General features: G+C 39.8%; 1 protein-coding gene across 1 annotated transcript in view; it reads right to left on the reverse strand.

The window, feature by feature from the left end:
• Positions 1–7,430: 7,430 nt before the first annotated feature.
• The window catches only part of SLC7A11 (solute carrier family 7 member 11), an 86,806-nt gene continuing 75,496 nt past the window's right edge, over positions 7,431–18,740 (reverse strand). Inside the window, exon 12 of the mRNA XM_060147448.1 lies at positions 7,431–7,654. Within this exon, the coding sequence (XP_060003431.1) occupies positions 7,587–7,654 (68 nt within the window). The 3' untranslated portion in view covers positions 7,431–7,586. The remainder of the gene's footprint in view (positions 7,655–18,740) is intronic.

The raw sequence follows: 18,740 nt of genomic DNA on the forward strand, positions 1-18,740 counted from the left end.
TCCAACAAACTCACAAAATGAGTGACAGATAAATCCAATCATTAAAACCAAAGCCTTCAATTTAATGGAATGGACACTGCTAAAAAAAAGAACACAAAACAAACAAAAAACAACCAAAAACACAACACGGTTTTTATTAGGTAAACTATCAAATGTTTATTTAACTTCCATGTCAAATGTTTTCTACTAAAAATATGTACAAAAATATATATACAAAGGTTGAAGCAACTAGAAGCATGACAGGTATACGTATACATAAATACAATTGAAATTAAATTCAATGCAACATTGAGTGACGTCATATTGCACCAAAATCTATTCCATACAAAAACACAAGAGTTTCCATCAGATGAAATCACACTTATTTCATAGCATCTTACCACTTACACAAATAGCCCGTAAACACCATCTGGCAGTGTGACGGCTGTACCAGAACCCTCCCTGGAGGGAAATCATTAAGCTGTACAAAAATCCATTTTATGTCACATATCACATGCTGGTATAGGCATCAGTGCCACAGAACCCTAAGAAACAGCACAGTCCACAGATGAAAGTCCCTTTGCACCATTTATATTTTCATAGTTAATTATCTTAGTACTTCTAAGATGGTTGGAATGTAGATACAGAAAAGAAATGTTGCTCTTTAAGAATTTATCAATAGAAGATATTGTGCAAAATTTGTATAAAATAGCACAATCCCATTTACTGAGTTGCATTATCACGATGCTAAGATGAAGAGACCCCACCACAGATGAGGACCGTGTAGGATGTCAGGCCTCCCTCTCCCTCAGCTGAACTTCTTGTTCCTGTATTTTAGAGCAGCCCCGCAAACGCACCCGCCCCGACTCACAATGAATGGTCCAAGGTCATGATGAACCCATTTCAGATCCGAGTTAATGGATATAGCTGGTCTATAAATGACAATCTAAGCACAGATCAAAGAGACAGCTGCCAGAACAGCCCTTCAGGGGTTAAATTGATTGCATTGGCACATATTATTGAAGCTTATCATAGACTGTGAAAAGCACTGAAATACATTCATATATAGTACCTAGTAATATGTTAGTGAACATTACAATACATATGGATTTTTCTGCCCCTTGATAGTTGAAAAAGAAATTATTGCTACCAGGTCAAATTTTAGCACAGAGCTCGCTAAATCCATGTTAATAAAGTCAATACAGATATACAGACAATAAAACAACGTGAAAGATTCATCCTGAGATGAATTCTGAGTCAATAACTGAAAACCGTGTCTACCAGTACATCACTACCATCTAATCTGCTCTCTGATAAGTAAAAACCAAGCTCTCTGAAACCCAGAGTCAAATCTTTGTCAGAAAATTAGGACAAATTAAGTTCTCGAAGCATTCAGTACAAGAAGCCATTTGTCTTGCCTCTCTGTGACTTGCACTTATTACAAAACTGCAGGTAGTCAACATTTAGCATCAGTGAAACAATTCTATCCATACGTTTGTTCACCAGTTTGGCGTCAAGAGAAGACACTGCATTACATGGTAATAAGCAATTTTTGTTTGTTTTTTTTTTTAAACACATCTGATGCTTATGTTCGCAAAGTTCCCCAAATGCTGAAAGGTACCCCTGAAAATTCATTACTATTGTGCTGCAATCCATCTACAAAAAGACAGAAATTTGGGGCAAATGTCTGTGTCCACAGTAAGCAAGAGTAAGGTGATATGCCACTCTCTGAACACAGATGGATACTGTCAAAAGATGAACCCTGTTTTCAAGATAAGTATCAATAGTTAAGTTCTAGATTTAAAGCAGTAGTAACAACATTCACAAGGAAAAACCATAAAGTAAAAAATTTCTCCAAAAAGAGGATCAAAATAATCCCAGACTTAAAAAAAAAAAAAAAAAGAATCCCAGACTACTTAAAATCTTTGCAGGGGGCTTGTGTGCTAACCATAGTTATATATACTGTTTTTGCTTCCAGAGCAATTTAAAAGTGCCCTGTGGTAGTGTCTGAAGTAATTAGCATACACAGTAGTTTAACGTAGATCATTTCTATTCTGTTATAAGCATACGCTCATTTGAAATAATCTGTGTTTTACTTCTCCAAAGTATTTTTACTTTATATTCCATTAGTCAGTAAGTGGAAATTTGGAATGAAGGAGAAATGCTAGGGAAAAAAAGAATTCAGACATGCTTTAAAATAAGACAGCTCAAACCTCAAACCAGGGAACCACATTGCATCGCCTCCTGGTGCGCTATGAATGTGCTTCAGAGCGTGCGCAGAAGAATATTAATCAGTAGGAATAAGTGGGCTCCAACTTCACAATCCTCAGTTCAGTCAGGCCAATCACAACCCAACCGGTTATACAGCTGTAACAACCAAAGGCCTAATCTGTCTTCCCACAAGACGCTGCACAAAATACCCTGCTGCACAAAGTACTCAAAATACAGTCACTGCTGCAAAAGAGATAACTGTGCATGTCTTTTTTTTTTTTTTTTTCCCTCTCCAGTTTTCAACATGGCCTTTAGAGGCTTCCACAAGAGGTAATAAGGACTCGGGAGGCAAGTCTTCTAACCAAGAAATTAATTCATTTGAAAGTCATACTTTTAAAAATAAAATCAGTAGTGTACATGTTGAGGGAAAAAAGTATGCTCACTTTCAAAACAGTGCGTCCATCTGTACGGCTGCTAGACACCTAAATGCTCCACAGTTTCTTGAGAGATTATCTATAAAACTGTTAAGGCACTTATTGATACTATAAAGGTACCCTTGATCCAAGTAGCCAAAATGCACACGTGTAACAGATAACTGTCTGGAGACTGTAACCATCTTCCACCGACATTTTAAAGCCAACAGTAACAGAGAGAAGGGGGCAGGGACACACACAAGGGCATAACCGGAGTGGTAGTTTCAGGCTAAGAATATCAAGTAATTGTATAAAATTAAGACTCACTCCTATCTTGAAAAACATCATGTCAAAAAAATAAAACATACAGGGAACCATGTGATTAACTCGAAGGAAACAGAGAACCGGTTCAGAAAGATCAAGTTATTATCCTGACGAGATTGTAGGGACGGGCAATTATCTCACAACATATGGAAAACTGGTGAACTTTCTGTGAGACCATGATGTATGCCTCTGTGAATTTGTTATCAGACCTAAAAATAGACCAAGCATTTATTTTTAGACTCCAACTGATTTGAAAAATGCGACAAAAAGAAGGATTAACTCCCAAAACTGGCTATTAAAATATCTTTTTAAGTACAGTACTAATAATACCTAGAGGTTACACTTTTAGGTATTATATATATTGAGATTAATTAAAAATACTGTTTATGGGAAAATTAACCTAAAATACATTTATAGGTAATAATTCTTTTACCTATATATATAAATAATGTAAACAGAAGCTGCTAAGATGACTCCATCTACTCTAATTTATATCCACCATGAGCTTCTTGTCAGTCACACAACGCCATGCTTTAATTCCTGACTTTGAATGGTTACGAAAGTAAAGTAGCTCTGTAAACATCATCAGTACCAACATACAGCATATCACGTAGGGTGAAATGAAACAAGGTTTTATTTAACTAAAATCAAATTTCTTGACTCCTCTGCATTCAAATTTCAAATCTCTATTTCTTTCCAAACTAAGAAAAAGAGATACAATTAAAATCCCATTCATTGTTCTTCTATCATTCAGAATTGACACATAAAATATGTCCAAAGTGAAACTCTCTCCTTATATACCACATATAATATGTACTATGAGAAAGCCACTTAGTTATATAGAGATATTTCAATTAACTCACAACTTTACTGCTTAAAAATATATCCTACAAATACCCCATGCTTATTTCTAATAGATAAAGTAATGGGAGTACTTTGACCTTTCTCACAGGGACAGATGCAGATTTTTTTAGGGCCAGAAGTATATATAATTTTGCTAACCTTCAAGAAACGTAATACAAAATTCCTAATGAAAAATTAGGTACAGGACCTAGGAAAGGGCATGTCTAAGTAAGGGGCACTGAAGCTTACATTTCATTAGCTTTTAGGGGATTCACAAGGGCATAATCAAAGTCCCTGTGTACAGCAGACAGTTAATTTTTAATATTTCTCTGATTATATTGCATAATAAGTTAGATCAAAATATCGTTCCCTCCAATCACATACTACCTTTCATTTCCTGCTACTCTGACCTTTAGTTTTCCATCTTTTCATAACCCACTCCTCAATTATAAGAAATCAGCTATAGGTCAAAGATGCTCCCTTTCTCAGTTAGCATTACATTCATCTCAAATAGAGATAATAAGTTTCCTGAAGACTGATTCAGTTCAACATAGAATTCTATTGAGCTATGTAATTATACTCATGTTAACCATCTGATGATATATCAAACAGCAACTGGGGAAACAACTGTACCAGACACATAAAACAATGTAGAAACTTGTTTCAACTTGCATATCTTAGTGTTAGAGAAACTGCCGTGAATTGGAAATGTCATTTAATAATCTGTCCTATTTTTCTGCCAGCAGAGGCAGGGGAGATACGGTATAAGCACGTATGCAAATGTGTGCATACGCACATCTAACGTTTATGTTTGGCGCTGGAGTCAGCCATCTTTTCTAGGGCAAATCTTTAATCTCCTAAAGAAAGATAAGAAGAGGGTCTACTCCTAGCTGACCAAGACACCAGTTATAATAGTCAGTTTTCTTCATTCAATCTTAGAAAAATCTCAGAAAACTAGTCTAATACTTTTTAAAAGGGGTCAAAAACGTTTACTGAAGTATTCATAATTATTAAGGAGAATCACTCCATTTCTCCTAGCAAATTGTTTTAGCTTTGGAGGTCTTTACTAGATCTACTGAATTCATATTTAAATACTTGAGAATCTAGGTACCAAAAGAGCGGAACATTTGAAAATAGTGTATTAGCCGTCGTAAACTATATTGGCTACTTTTCCTTTTTTGTGTTACAATAAACTGATAAAATGTATTTAAACATTTGAATATGCACACTGGTACAAATGTATCACATCTAACAGTTCGATATATGAGAAAAATATATATGAGAAAAAATTTTCCTAAATATATGAGAAAAAATTACTTAGCATAAAAAAATATGTACATATAAAAGTAAGAGAGTTTTCAAACTAGAATCTGCTTGACATAATACCATTCCAAATAAATGTTACGACTATTGAATGATTACAGAAGCCCTGTATCTTGTCATGATGTATCCTAAGGATAAGTAGAAATACAACTTAATCCTCATCGCTTTAAAAAAAAATTACTGGGCTTCCCTGGTGGCGCAGTGGTTGAGAGTCCGCCTGCCGGCGCAGGGGACGTGGGTTCGCGCCCCGGTCCGGGAAGATCCCACATGCCGTGGAGCGGCTGGGCCCGTGAGCCATGGCCGCTGAGCCTGCGCGTCCGGAGCCTGTGCTCCGCAACGGGAGAGGCCGCAACAGTGAGAGGCCCACGTACCGCAAAAAAAAAAAAAAATTACTGACTGACTTTCCATCTGGTTAAAATGGTACTACAATGGCATTAGAAATTTAACAATGCAAAAATCATTTTTTAAAATGATGAAAATAATAATGAATATGTAATCTAGTTAGCTTGTATAATGACATAAAGAGAAATTAGAACTAAAACTAAAATAACTAAAATCAGGAGACCTATCTCCCACATTAACCTCAGGAATTAATCAGTAACTATACAAACTTCTCCATGAGACTTTACCATTTTTTTTTCATTAGGGGGAAAAAACAATTCCAGGAGAGTTTGCTGGTTTAGATTACATGGGCCTAGACTGTAAACAAGAATATAAAGGAAATCTGTTTTCACCGATAGCAACAATTTAGTGGGGACAGATGTAGACAAATGGATATAAGCTGTACAGACTACAGATCAAATTCTGAAAATCCATGGTAAGAGAAAAAGGAAGGAATTTTTATAAATTCACTTAAAGACCCAAACACTACGTTTGGCTGACAAAATTTCAATCTCAGATAGATATTAAATTGAAATTTAATTGAATGAAATTTAATTAACTGAATTAAATTTTGAAATTGAAATTAACGAATTGAATATTAATTAATTGAAATTGCCTCAAATTATCATCATTTCTACTTTGATCAACTGTCTATGAACTCTATATATCTGCTCTTAATGATTTGAATCAGTGTAATTCTTCCAAAAATTCTTCTTTTCAAATGGACAAAAATTACAGAATGAAAAAATTCTGGCCATGACTATTTACTCTGAGACTTAAGTAAATAATGGTTAACAAATTTCATCATTATATTATTCTTATTTGAAAATTCCACAGTATTTTCTAAACCCAGCATAGTAAATACCTGTCTGAATATATACATTTCATGTACAGTTTCTTTCAGTGAATTTATCAGTTATCTCTTTTACTTTGTCTGGAAATTACTGATAAAGCCTAGAGAGAGAAATGGAAACATTCTTAGAAACATCAGTTGTAAATCTTATTTAGCAGTGACATTTCTTCCTTAATTTTTATGTAAATATATGTCTTTTCCTAATTGATCTGGACAGTTTTGTCCAAAGAGATATTTTAACAATATAAAATGTATAAAGAAAACGTAAAACTGTCAAAATTCATCACCATGTAAAAACAGCTATGAGATTTTTAAAAAATGTTCAGAAACACTAACAATGTATGTAGAACTATAGAGTTGGGCATAGTATTTTGGGCATTTTCTTTCTTGGTGATTTCCGTCTCCTGTTGATATTGTAACTTGAAGATTTAAAAATGCACATATTTAGATGTATTTATCAAAGAGTAAATTATTAGTGAAACACATGATCATGCTTAAGAGGATTTAATACCAAACTGACTTTTGTTTTGCTCTAAGACAGGCGTTACATCCTTTCCTGATCAATTAGGCTGCCATGAAAACAAATGGCACGTAACTACGGAGTTTCCTGATAATGAGTGAAAAAAATCCTAACATAATAAATTCTCAAGCATTTTTTTTACTTAAACATAATTCCTGGATTTGCCTCATAAACAATAGCCCCTAGAAACTCTTCTTTAATGTATTCATCACAATTAGGCATACCCCTAAGTTTTTTTTCTTTTTCAAAATGCTCTGGGTATAATCCATTAAAACATGTATGATATCTAAGTTGATATCTGTGGGAAGCAATGCAATGCCAATGTAAAATAAATTTCTTTCTTTCCTCTGTCCATAATGATGACATACACTTTTTTGTTTTCCCCAGAAGAGTAGAAAACAATTTTCACAGTACAGTTATCTATAGTATATAAAAATTGTTTTTACAAAACCCATATTAAAGAAAACATCTCAGTTTTCAGTCTGAAGGTTCTTAGCCATAAGATATGTTATAGAGGAAGACCACTAAAGTAATTTCCATTCTGTAGTCGTTTTTCCTAACCTCAACAGGTAGGTATCAGGGACTCAATGATCATGTGAACTTATGGTATAATTGCATATCAGCGTTCTATAACCACATGGAGTAATAACTAAATTTCTTAGAAGATCCATTTTTTGTTTCAGCCCTTTGGGCAGAAACAAAGCCAAGGATAAATTGCCAGGACTTCAAATGTATTGATTTATAATTTATGACAATCTTCTTCTGGTACGACTTCCAGTATTATTTGTAATGTTCTGGTTGTAATGTCTACAAAGAAATAAAGAAGAGAAATTTAAAATGCACAGAAATCAGAAATGCATAAAAACAGCAAAATGCAAATTATTTGGGATTGAATATTGAAAACTCACAACCGCCTATCTCATAGAGCACTTTCAAGAATTACTTATTTCATTAGAATCCTATCATGCTCAATTAATTTATTAGTCACCTCTGTAACTTCCCATGATGGCCTCTCAGCAAGAATACATTAATACCGGGGCTTCCCTGGTGGTGCAGTGGTTAAGAATCCGCCTGCCAATGCAGGGGACACGCGTTCGAGCCCTGGTCCGAGAAGATCCCACATGCTGCGAAGCAACTAAGCCTGTGTGCCACAACTACTGAGCCTGCCCTCTAGAGCCCACGAGCCACAGCTACTGAGCCCACGTACTGCAACTACTAAAGCCTGCATGCCTAGAGCCTGCGCTCTGCAACAAGAGAAGCCACCGCAATGAGAAGCCCGCGCACCGCAACGAAGAGCAGCCCCCGCTCGCCACAACTAGAGAAAGCCTGCATGCAACAACGAAGACTCAATGCAGCCGAAAATAAAAATAAAAAAATAAAATGTATTAAAAAAAAATACATTAGTATTTTGCGTTCAAATAAGGACTTTTATTCCCGAACCAGGAGGCTGAAAATATTTTGAGACAATAGGACCAAGATATAAATAAATGTTCAAAAATATACTTCATATTGAGTTTAAATTGGTTTGTTGTTTTTGCACCTATGAGAGTACATCCAACTCCTCAGCAAAATCAGAAGAATCAGAATATAATTTCCAGTCTCAAACTTGTAGTGTATTATTGAGCAAAACATTTTATCTCCTAGGGCCTCATTTGCCTCCTCTATAGAATGGGGGGGACTTGGGAGTGATGTCAGCAAGACAGAGGGCCGGGAGGTCCCCCACCCCCTAAAACAAGCAAACAGAAAAGAAAACCAAGAACAATAAACAGTTACAGATGGAAGAAAACAGCTCAGGGAAAGCTCTAGACAACAAAGAAGCAGCAGCAAAAAACCTGGCAGAGCTCAAAAATCAAGGATGGCCACAGACAAAAGCAAAGGAAGCATTTTGTCCCCATCACCCCATCCCCCAGTCGGGAGCTGCTGGGCACCAGGAGGAATCCTCTCAGGAAGGTCGCCGCATGGGGAGAAGGAGAGCAGAAGGACCACAGCAAGCCTCGCCCACTGTGGATGTCTGCAGCTTTGGGTACAAGAGTCTCTCAGTCTTCAGTGACGCTGACCCTAGCTGGTGAAGCAGCCTGTAGTACCCCCCTCTTCTGGATCTACTCCCAGAGGCTGGAGGTGTTGCTGAGGTGAGACCTGCCCTCAGGGGTCCCAGTTGTTGCTGTGCCCGCCTCTCACACGTTGGGTACCACAGCACCTCTCCACAGAGGACACCAGAGCTGCCATGGCTCTTTGCCCACCCCAGCCCCAGGTTGGGGCCTTGCTCCACCATTACCAAGGCAATCTCCCTGACCTGAGCCGTGCCTCCTGGGTCCCAAGTCATGCTTTGGCTGCCCGAATTGTCTGTTGCCCTGTGCCTCACCCCCCTGCCCCAGCCCAGGTCAAGACTTTGAAGTGTCATTGCTGAGATGAGTTCTTACTGCCTCCCAGGTCCCAGGTCCTGGCTCTGACTCATCATTGCTAAGGGCAAAGCCACTATCCTGAGTCCCACCCCCATGGCAGGTCTGGTCAAGGCTGAGACCCTCCATTGCTGGGACTGGGCTGCCTCTACCCTGAGCTCCGCCTCCATCCCAGATGGAGGCTCTTGAGCCGTCTTTGCCAGCGGTGCTACCACTGCCCTGAGCCCCGCCCCTCAGATTTCAGGTCAGGACTCTGACCCACGGAGGCTGGGTCCAGGCTACCACTGCCCTGAACTTCACCCCCCATCCCAGGTTACGGCTCTGAACTGTCATTGCCAAGGGCTTGCTGCCACTACCCTGTGCCCAGTTCCCTGAGTCCCAACACACAGCTTTAACAACTACCGGAGTTGTACTATTGCTATCCTGTGAGCGCTCCCAGCGGGCGGTGGGAGGGGTGGAGGCAGAGGTCAGACTTTGACCTGCCATTCCCAGGCTGTGCTACCACTGCACTCTGCCTTTTCTGCCCAAGCCACCACCGCACCTTGTCATCCCAGGGCCCTCGTCACTGCCATATTCCCTTTCACCAGCACAAGTCACAGTAGTGAGCCCTTGAGACCCAAGTACCAGTTCCACAGGATATCTGCACATGTCCATGCCCTAGACACAGTGTGGCTGTGCTCCAGGACCCTAGCACTGTGGTAGTTCCACGTGCGCCTGATCCCCGGACCTCAGTTCCAATGCTGCTCTGAGAACTCTGGGTGTCAGCACATCAGACCAGGCACCAGGAGGGGTGTCCTCAAACAGAGGCGCCTTCCAAGAGCGAAAAAGTAGAGGAGCGCGGGAAGATGTCAGCAGCCTTAGCCTCTGAGGATACCAATAGCCCTACCTGCCACCTATAGGTCCTCTGCAGCCTTAGCCATATAAGAACCCCACAGTCTGGCCAATTTCAGCCTCAACCAGTGGAGTGGCACAGAGACTACATCGCTGTGCCTTCTCGGAAACCAAAGACACTGCATCCCAGTCAGCAGGTGCGCTAACAGCCACCTCCAGGTGAAAGTCTTTCCCTCCTGAAGCCAGTCTGAAAAGACTGGAAGAGGTGACATCATTCTCAAATGCACAGATATCAACACAAACCCATCAGAAACATGAAAAAGCAAGGAAACATGACATCACCAAAGGAATGCAATACCCCTCCATTAACTGTCCCTAAGGAAATAAAGATCTGTGACTGATCTGAGAAAGAATTCAACATAATGATTTCAAGGAAGCTGAGGGATATGTGAGAGAACACAGACAGATCAATGAACTCTGGAATAGTATATGAACAAAATGAGAAATTCAACGAAGAAATAGGACCCATTAAAAAAAATCAGAAAATTTGGAGAAGAATACAATGAATGAAATGAAAAAGGTAATAGCTTTGACGCATAGGCTCAATCAGGCACAAGAAAGAATCCTGGAGCTTCAAGACAGACCTCTTGGTATTTTCCACTCAGAGGAGAATAAAGAAATTAGAATAAAAAAGAAGAAAGCCTGCACGAACTGTGGAACATGATCAAAAGAAAAATTATCCATATTATGGGAGTCCCAGAAGGAGAAGAGAAGGAGAAAGAGACATAAAACTTATTTAAACATATAATGGCCGAAAACTTTCAAATCTGGGGAGAGATACAGCCATCAAGGTACAAGAAGCTCAAAGATCTCCAAACCGATTCAACCCAAAGAGGTCTTCACTGAGACATTCACTTCACTGAGACATTATAGTCAAGCTCTCAAAAATCAAAGACAAAAAGGGAATCTTGAAAGCAGCAGGACATAAAAGAATCATCACATATGAGGGAATCTTGATAAGGCTATCGGCAAACGTCTCAGCAGAAATCTTACAGACCAGGAGAGAATGGGATGATATATTCAAAACGCTCAGAGGAAAAAAACTACCACCAAGAATACTTCACCCAGAAAAGCTGTCACATGGAAATGAAGGAGAGAGAAAGACTTTCCCAGGTCGACAACAGCTAAAGGAATTTGTAGTCATTAGACCTGCCCTGCAAGAAATGCTAAAAGGAGTTCTTTAAGCTGAAACCAAAATATGCTAATCAGTAGCATGTAAAGATATGAAAGTATGAAGAAGAGGGAACACTTCCAAACTCATTTTATGAGGCCAGCATTACCCTGATACTAAGTCCAGACAAAGACACTCTAAGAAAAGAATATTACTGACCAATATCCCTGATGAATACAGATGCAAAAATTCTCAACAAAATTTTAGCCACCCAAATTCAACAACACGTTAAACGGATCACTCACCATGATCAAGTGGGTTTTATCTCTGGAACGCAAGGATGCATTCAACATGGTACTAAGCCAGAGCAATTAGGCAGAAAAATAAGTAAAATGTATCCATATCAAAAAGGAAGGGCTTCCCTGGTGGCGCAGTGGTAGAGAGTCTGCCTGCCGATGCAGGGGACACGGGTTCGCGCCCCGGTCTGGGAAGATCCCACATGCTGCGGAGCGGCTGGGCCCGTGAGCCATGGCCGCTGAGCCTGCGCGTCCGGAGCCTGTGCTCCGCAACGGGAGAGGCCACAGCAGTGAGAGGCCCGCGTACCGCAAAAAAAGAAAAAAAAAAGGAAGAAGTAAAATGATCTCTGTTCACAGATGACATGATCTTATATAGAAAATCCCAAAGACCCCTAAAAAACTGTTAGAAATAATAAAAAAATTCAGTAAAATTGCAGGATACAAAATTGACACACAGAAATCAGTTGTATTACTATATATTAACAATGAATTATCTGAAAAAGAAATTAGAAAGCAATCTCATTGACAATAGCATCAAACAAATTAAAATACCTAGGAATAAATTTAACCAAGGAGGTGAAAGACCTATACACTAAAAGCTATAAGACTTTCAGGAAAGAAACTGAAGAAGACACAAACAAATGGAAAGATACCTCATGTTCCTAGACTGAAAGAAGTAATATTGTGAAAATGTTCATATGACCCAAAGTGATCTACAGATTCAATGCAATCCTGATCACAATTCCACTGACATTTTTCACAGAAATAGAAACAAACTATTCTAAAATTTATTTAGAGCCACAAAGTAATCCTAAGGGAGAAGGACGGAGCTGGAGGTACTGTAATACCTGATTTCAAGCTATATTATAAAGTTATAGCAATCAAAACATTATGGGGACTTCCCTGGCGGTCCAGTGGTAAAGAATCCACCTTACGATGCAGGGGACGTGGGTTCGATCTCTGGTCAGGGAGCTAAGATCCCACGTGCAGTGGGGCAACTAAGCCCACACGCCCCCAACTACTGAGCTCGCGCGCCTCAAGGAGAGAGCCCGAGTGCTGCAAACTACAGAGCCCATGCGCTCTGGAGTCTGCGTGCCACAACTAGAGAAGAGAAAACCTGTACGCCACAACTAGAGAGAAGCCTGTGCACAACAATGAAGAGACTGCGTGCCGCAACTAAGACCCAATGCAGCCAAAAATAAATAAATAAATCTTAAAAAAAAACCCAGTATGGTATTATCATAAAAACAGGCATACAGATCAGTGGAACAGAATGGAGAGCACAGAGGTAAACTCCCACATATATGGTCAACTAATTTTTGACAAGGGTGCCAAGAACACACCATAGAGAAAGGACAGTTTCCTCCATAAATGGTATTTGGGACAACTAGATATCCATATGCAAAAGAATGAAACTGAACCCCTACCTCATGCCAATCACAAAAATTAACTTGAAACGGATCAAAGATTTAAATGCAAGATCTGAAACTATAAAACTCCTAGAAGAAAACATAGGGGAAAAGATCCTTGATATTGGTCTAGGCAATGATATCTTGGATAAGCCACCAGAAGCACAGGCAACAGAAACTAAAATAAATAAGTGTAATTGCATTAACCTAAGGAGCTCAATCAATAAAATGAAAAGACAACCTACAGAATGGGAGAAAACATCTGCAAACTATACATCTGATAAGGGACTACTCTCCAAAATATAAAAAGAACTCACAACTCGATAGCAAAAAAGAAAATAATCCAATTTAAAAATTGGCATAGGACCTGAATAGATATTTTTCCAAAGAAGGTATACAAATGGCCAAGAGGTATTATGCAAAGGTGTTCAACATCACTAATCATCATGGAAATGAAAATCAAAATCACAATATCACCTTCACCTTAGCAAAAGGATGGCTTTTATCAAAAAGAGATAACAAATGGTGAGGATGTAGAGGAAAAGGAACCCTTATACACTGTTAACGGGAATGTAAATCAGTATAGCCAGTGTGCAAAACAGTATGGCGGTTCCTCAAAAAATTGAAAATTGAACTATGGTAGGTACGATCCAGCAATTCCGCTCCTGGGTATGTACTCAAAGGAATTCAAATCAGTATCTCAAAGGGATGTCTGTACACCCATGTTCACTGCAGCATTATTCACAGTAGCCAAGATAAGGAAATAACTTAAGTGTCCATCAACAGATGAATGGATAAAGAAGATGTGGTATATATATCACAACTGGAATATTATTCAGCCATGAGAAAAAAGGAAATCCTGCATTTGCAACAACATGGGTGAACTTGTAAGACATATGCTAAGTGACATAAGTTAGACAGATAAAGACAATACTGTATGATATCACTTATATGTGGAATCTAAAAAAACTGAACTTGTGAAAGCAGAGAGTGCTTACCATGGGCTGGAGGGTGGGGAAATTAAAGAGATGTTGTTTAAGGGTACAAACGTACAACTAGTAAATATATAAGTTCTGGAGATTATTGTCAACAATACTGTATTATAAAAGTTGTCAAGAGACTATAACTTAACTGTTCTCAACAACAACAAATGATAAAAGATGTTTACCATGATAAAGACATTGTAAAGGTGCTAGCTAATGCTACTGTGTTTTATCTAATGCAATATATAAATATATCAAAATCAACACTTCCTACACCTTAAACTTACATGATGTTATAGGTCCGTTTTTTCTTAATTTAAAAATTAATTAATAAATAAAGACGAATGAGGGTCTTGGACTAGATCAGTGGTTCTCAAAGTATAATCCCCAGGCCAGCAACATTAGAATCATCTGAGATATCAGAAATACAACTTTGAAGCCTCATCCTAGACCTACTGAATCAGAAACTGAAGGTAGGGCCCATAAATCTGTGATTCTGATAGACACTAAAGTGCAGGGGTCACTGGGCTAGCTGATTTCTACAGTCATTTTATCTCGACAGTCTTAGAACCCTGTGACTCCACTTTCCTGAGATATTAGCTCTTGTCCACCTCTTATCTCTGTAATTGGTCTCCACAAAACCTCTTCAAACTGTTACTGGTCCTGAAGCCCCTGGTGCCTATTGTCTTGATGGTTTTCAGAGCCACATCATCTCTCATCCAGACAGGCCATCTTTCTCCTCTTTTATGACTTGTCACCTGTAAGAGTCCCTTCCCAGCAATATTTAATGCCACTAAAAAAGGCACGTTTTTTCATCCTTTATTTTCTAACAGTGTTCCCAAGTTGTTTTCCTCAGCACACTGATCTTTATAATATACATTCACTACAAAGGGCCCAGCATCATTCTGGCAAATGATAAAACTCTATGTAAACGTTTCTCGAATGAATTCTATTCTGTCCCAGCCCGCTCTTGACATTGAGATGTACATGGAGCACAAGGGAGTGCTCAAGAGCAATTGAAGTTCATGTTTACAGAAAAGGGAAATGATAGAATTATCCTAGAAAAATAGACTGTGGAAAAGTAGATATCAGTCAATAGTAAGGGTGATGTGTCTTTTGCAGGCAGAGATGGAGCTAGGACTAACTGATAGCTTTAAATAACAACAATTCTGCCATGGTCAAATGCAAAGCGGTGGGGTTAAGGTGACATGCTCTGCAGCCCTTCCTCTCCGGAGAAGTCCTGCAGTCGCTACTCGAACTAGTCTCCGTAACGACGGCCGTTCTTGAGTGTGTGCGCGTGCGCACGCGTGTGTGTGACTATTTATGCAGTTGTCTACGGAGATTTTTTTTTTTTTAATGCAGCATCTACTCCTCCATGCCCCAAATGAAAGCCTTTTCCAAAAGTGTGCCTCTGTAATTCTGCAGCCCTCAGCTTTCTTAGACATCTTACTGACCCATGTCACAACACTGCATGGGTTCCAGACAAAGGGAGAACAACTTAAGAGATCCTGTTGCTTCGCTCGTGTGGCATTCTCCTTCCTGAAAGCTCCATTTGGATCTCCTATTCAGTAGCACTTTTGGGGCCAAAGAACCTCTCTCCTCGTTCCACACACCCAGTAATACCTCCACGCTCAGTCAGCCCTGTGGACGGTCCCTCGTGTGGCTTTCTTATGCCCTCTCTTGGGATCTCGAGATTTAAATAATTTTCATCATGATGGAGGTTTGAGCAGAGTGACTGATTTGGGCTCTGAGTGGCTTTTGGAGTCCTACCAACTTTTCCCACCAGGTCATCTACAGCCATGGGGGTCACAGAGCGGTGCTCAGTGGACCCAAGTAAGCCTCTGAGGAAGCTTCCTGCTTGCCCCAAAAAGCTGCAGAGCATGTGGTCTCCAACTACATCCCTACCCATATAGGGCCTTTGGCTTTGGGAATAATCAGCCCCCTGACAATATTTCTTTAAATAAAGTCGAGCCATTGAGTCTGCATTTGGTGTTTTTAGTTATGTAAGCTATAAGACCAAATAGCAATGGAAATATTTTTAGCTTTGTCTTCCATGTTCAGTCGTTGTTTTGGAAATCCATTGAAACAACTACTGCCCTTGCAAAATCTGATTTATCCAGTCATACCTGGTACAAGCGTGGGAACTACAGCCAAAATGGAATAAGCCTATGAAACATTAGCACAAAACCAAGCTTCCCCAGAAATCATAACCGCAGTGTCTACGTTTTTCTTTTTTTTTTGGAAAAGCCTTCAAAACCTTTTCACGTGCATGGCCCCATTTGACCCCTTACAGTGAAGATGGTTTGGTAAGAAATGCAGGCAAGCTTAACTCGTGTAAAACAGCGCACCTCAGTCTTCGTGAAGAGTCTGTCAAATGCCTGCGGCAGCTTTCAGTGGAGCATCATAAACAAACTGATCACGACACACTGTATGCAGAACATGCTTTTAGAATTCTGGTTTTGCAAAATCTGTCCACGATGGACAACAGTCATTCTGTGGTGCTGCCCAGTATGATTCTTTATCACTAAAGATTTTGTTTAAATACAGCTGTCCTCCACAACTCGCCCGGAGCCAGAGGGACCAACTTCCAGTCACCCCACGCACTCCCAGCTGTGATGGGGTTGGACGGATAAACAGAGGCGGCCGAGGAAAACGGCTGCGGGGAGCCCTGGCTGGGGTTTGCCGGCTCCAGCCTCCCCATGAATTTGAGTATGTCAGTGGGGTATCTGTCCCCTCTTCCTTGGGTGAGAAGCTTGTGTTTCTATAAATAAATCGATCCAGATGAATTAAGCACTCCATCACAGATGGGCGAAAAAAGCTCTCTGCACATCCGAGTATTCCCTTAAGAGCACATTTTCTTTTCATCCCAGGAATGCTATCAAATGAAGCGTGGTTCAATGCTGGCATCCTGTGGCCAGAGAAATTCATCAAGTCTCTGAAACTCTCAGCTTCTCGGGTTCTGAACGTTCTCTGGCTATCTCAACTCAGCAGCCTGTCTCCGTTTTCTGAACGCTGTTCGGTGACCCTGTGTTTTTTTAAGGGATGCCCCCCTGGTAAGATGTATTTTGATAAACTATCATTTCACAGGGAGGATCTGTTCAGGTATACTCGGGTGAAAATAAGTGATCAGACCAAGGCTAAAGAATGTTCCCCAGCAGAACAATTTGGTGTTAACTCTACACACTGCTCCAAGCAGAGGCTCTCTGGCTCCAAGTTTACACTGAGTTTCTCCCTGACAACAAGGAGGCAATTGGGAGAAGAGGCGAGGTGATGGCTCAGGACTCTGCTGTGTTGTGTGTCCGTGTGTGAGTGTTTTGTTTTGGCCAAAGGCTAGGAAAATACTTGCTACGGCCGCGATAAATATTATGAATTTTCTTTATTTTACTTTAAGAATGCTGCCTAAGTGGAAAATCAAACAAAATTACAGAGGATTGTTGCTTTTCGCAAACTCACTCAAAAGGCAGCTATAATGATAAAGGGTTACAATGATCGCAGTGTCAAGGCAGAATTGCCACGCTCCCTGGTAAGACTCAATGGCGTTGTTGAGAACCAAATAACCATCATGGGGCTGCGACTTGCTGCTACTTTCACGAATGGCTAACGCTAGATTTAGAGTCCTTGGAGATGTGCAAAACGCCATTGGAGACAGAAAACTTCACAACTACATGAGCATGGAAAAACATCAAAGAAGGAGCAGGCATGAAAACCAGTAGTTGATACGTACCGGCAAAGAAATGGAAGAAAATAGGCACATGTTAGCAGAAGGAAAGCATTTTTAGAGTTGGCTGACTGCAAACAGGAAGGACAAAATGCCTACTAAGTGCGCAAGAACAGGAATTTGTTCTTTCATCATGGTCTCTCACACTGTAGTCCAACTCTAGGGCTACCCACTCTTTCCTCCTAAATTCTCATGGTTTTCCATGCATTCAGGGGTTTTAATTGTCTCTAGCCAGGATCTGAGATGGACACAGGACCCCCCCCCCCACAGTGGTGAGTACTAATCTACCCTGAACATTGGTAACGAGCAATCCTAATGGTACACACTGTTTAACAAGACTTGGATTTGTTTTTCAGCAAAGGCTCTCTATGTATTGCCTACAACAGATAAAACGTAACTAAAAATACTCTACCGAAAACCAGTGTGATCTAACAAGACACAGAGATTAAATACCCTGCTAGGCAATCTGTGTGTCTGTGTAAACCTTGAAGAACCTAACTTTTATAGTAACACTTCCTCCGGGAATAATGTTGCCAGCTAGGAAACAAAATGCAGGTATAAATAATAGTATAAGGTCTAAAGATATCAAACACCAATTAAAAGCTAATAGAGAGTACTAGCAGAAGTCTATTTTACACTTGATCTTAGCCAAAAGGCCGAGAAGCGATGCAGATGTCTATGTTAAATGACCAGCTTCTAAATGAGTTTGTGCAGCACACTAGAGATGCAATATGTACACAGAGTTGTTTGTTTTTTATTTTTAGTAACACTGACATTATTTATTAATAATCTTACCAGAAATCTCCCTGAACTTTTTTACTGGGCTTTAAAAAATTAATGATGGTAAAGTAAGTAAATTAAAATGAATGAAAAGAAAAAAAGTGGATTTTTAAACTCACCAACCTCACCGGCAAGAACTATCTGCTCCTCTGGATAAAGTTCTCCCTCTCTCTCTTCCCACAGGTACCCAATCTAAAAAGAGCATGAATTTGAAGTCCAGCATACGTGGGTTCAAATCCCAGCTCAATGGTTTAAAATCTGTACACTTAAATTCTCCATCTCCCTGCACCCTGGTTTTCCCATCTG

Source organism: Lagenorhynchus albirostris, chromosome 4, assembly GCF_949774975.1.
Source record: "Lagenorhynchus albirostris chromosome 4, mLagAlb1.1, whole genome shotgun sequence".
NCBI lineage: Eukaryota > Metazoa > Chordata > Mammalia > Artiodactyla > Delphinidae > Lagenorhynchus > Lagenorhynchus albirostris.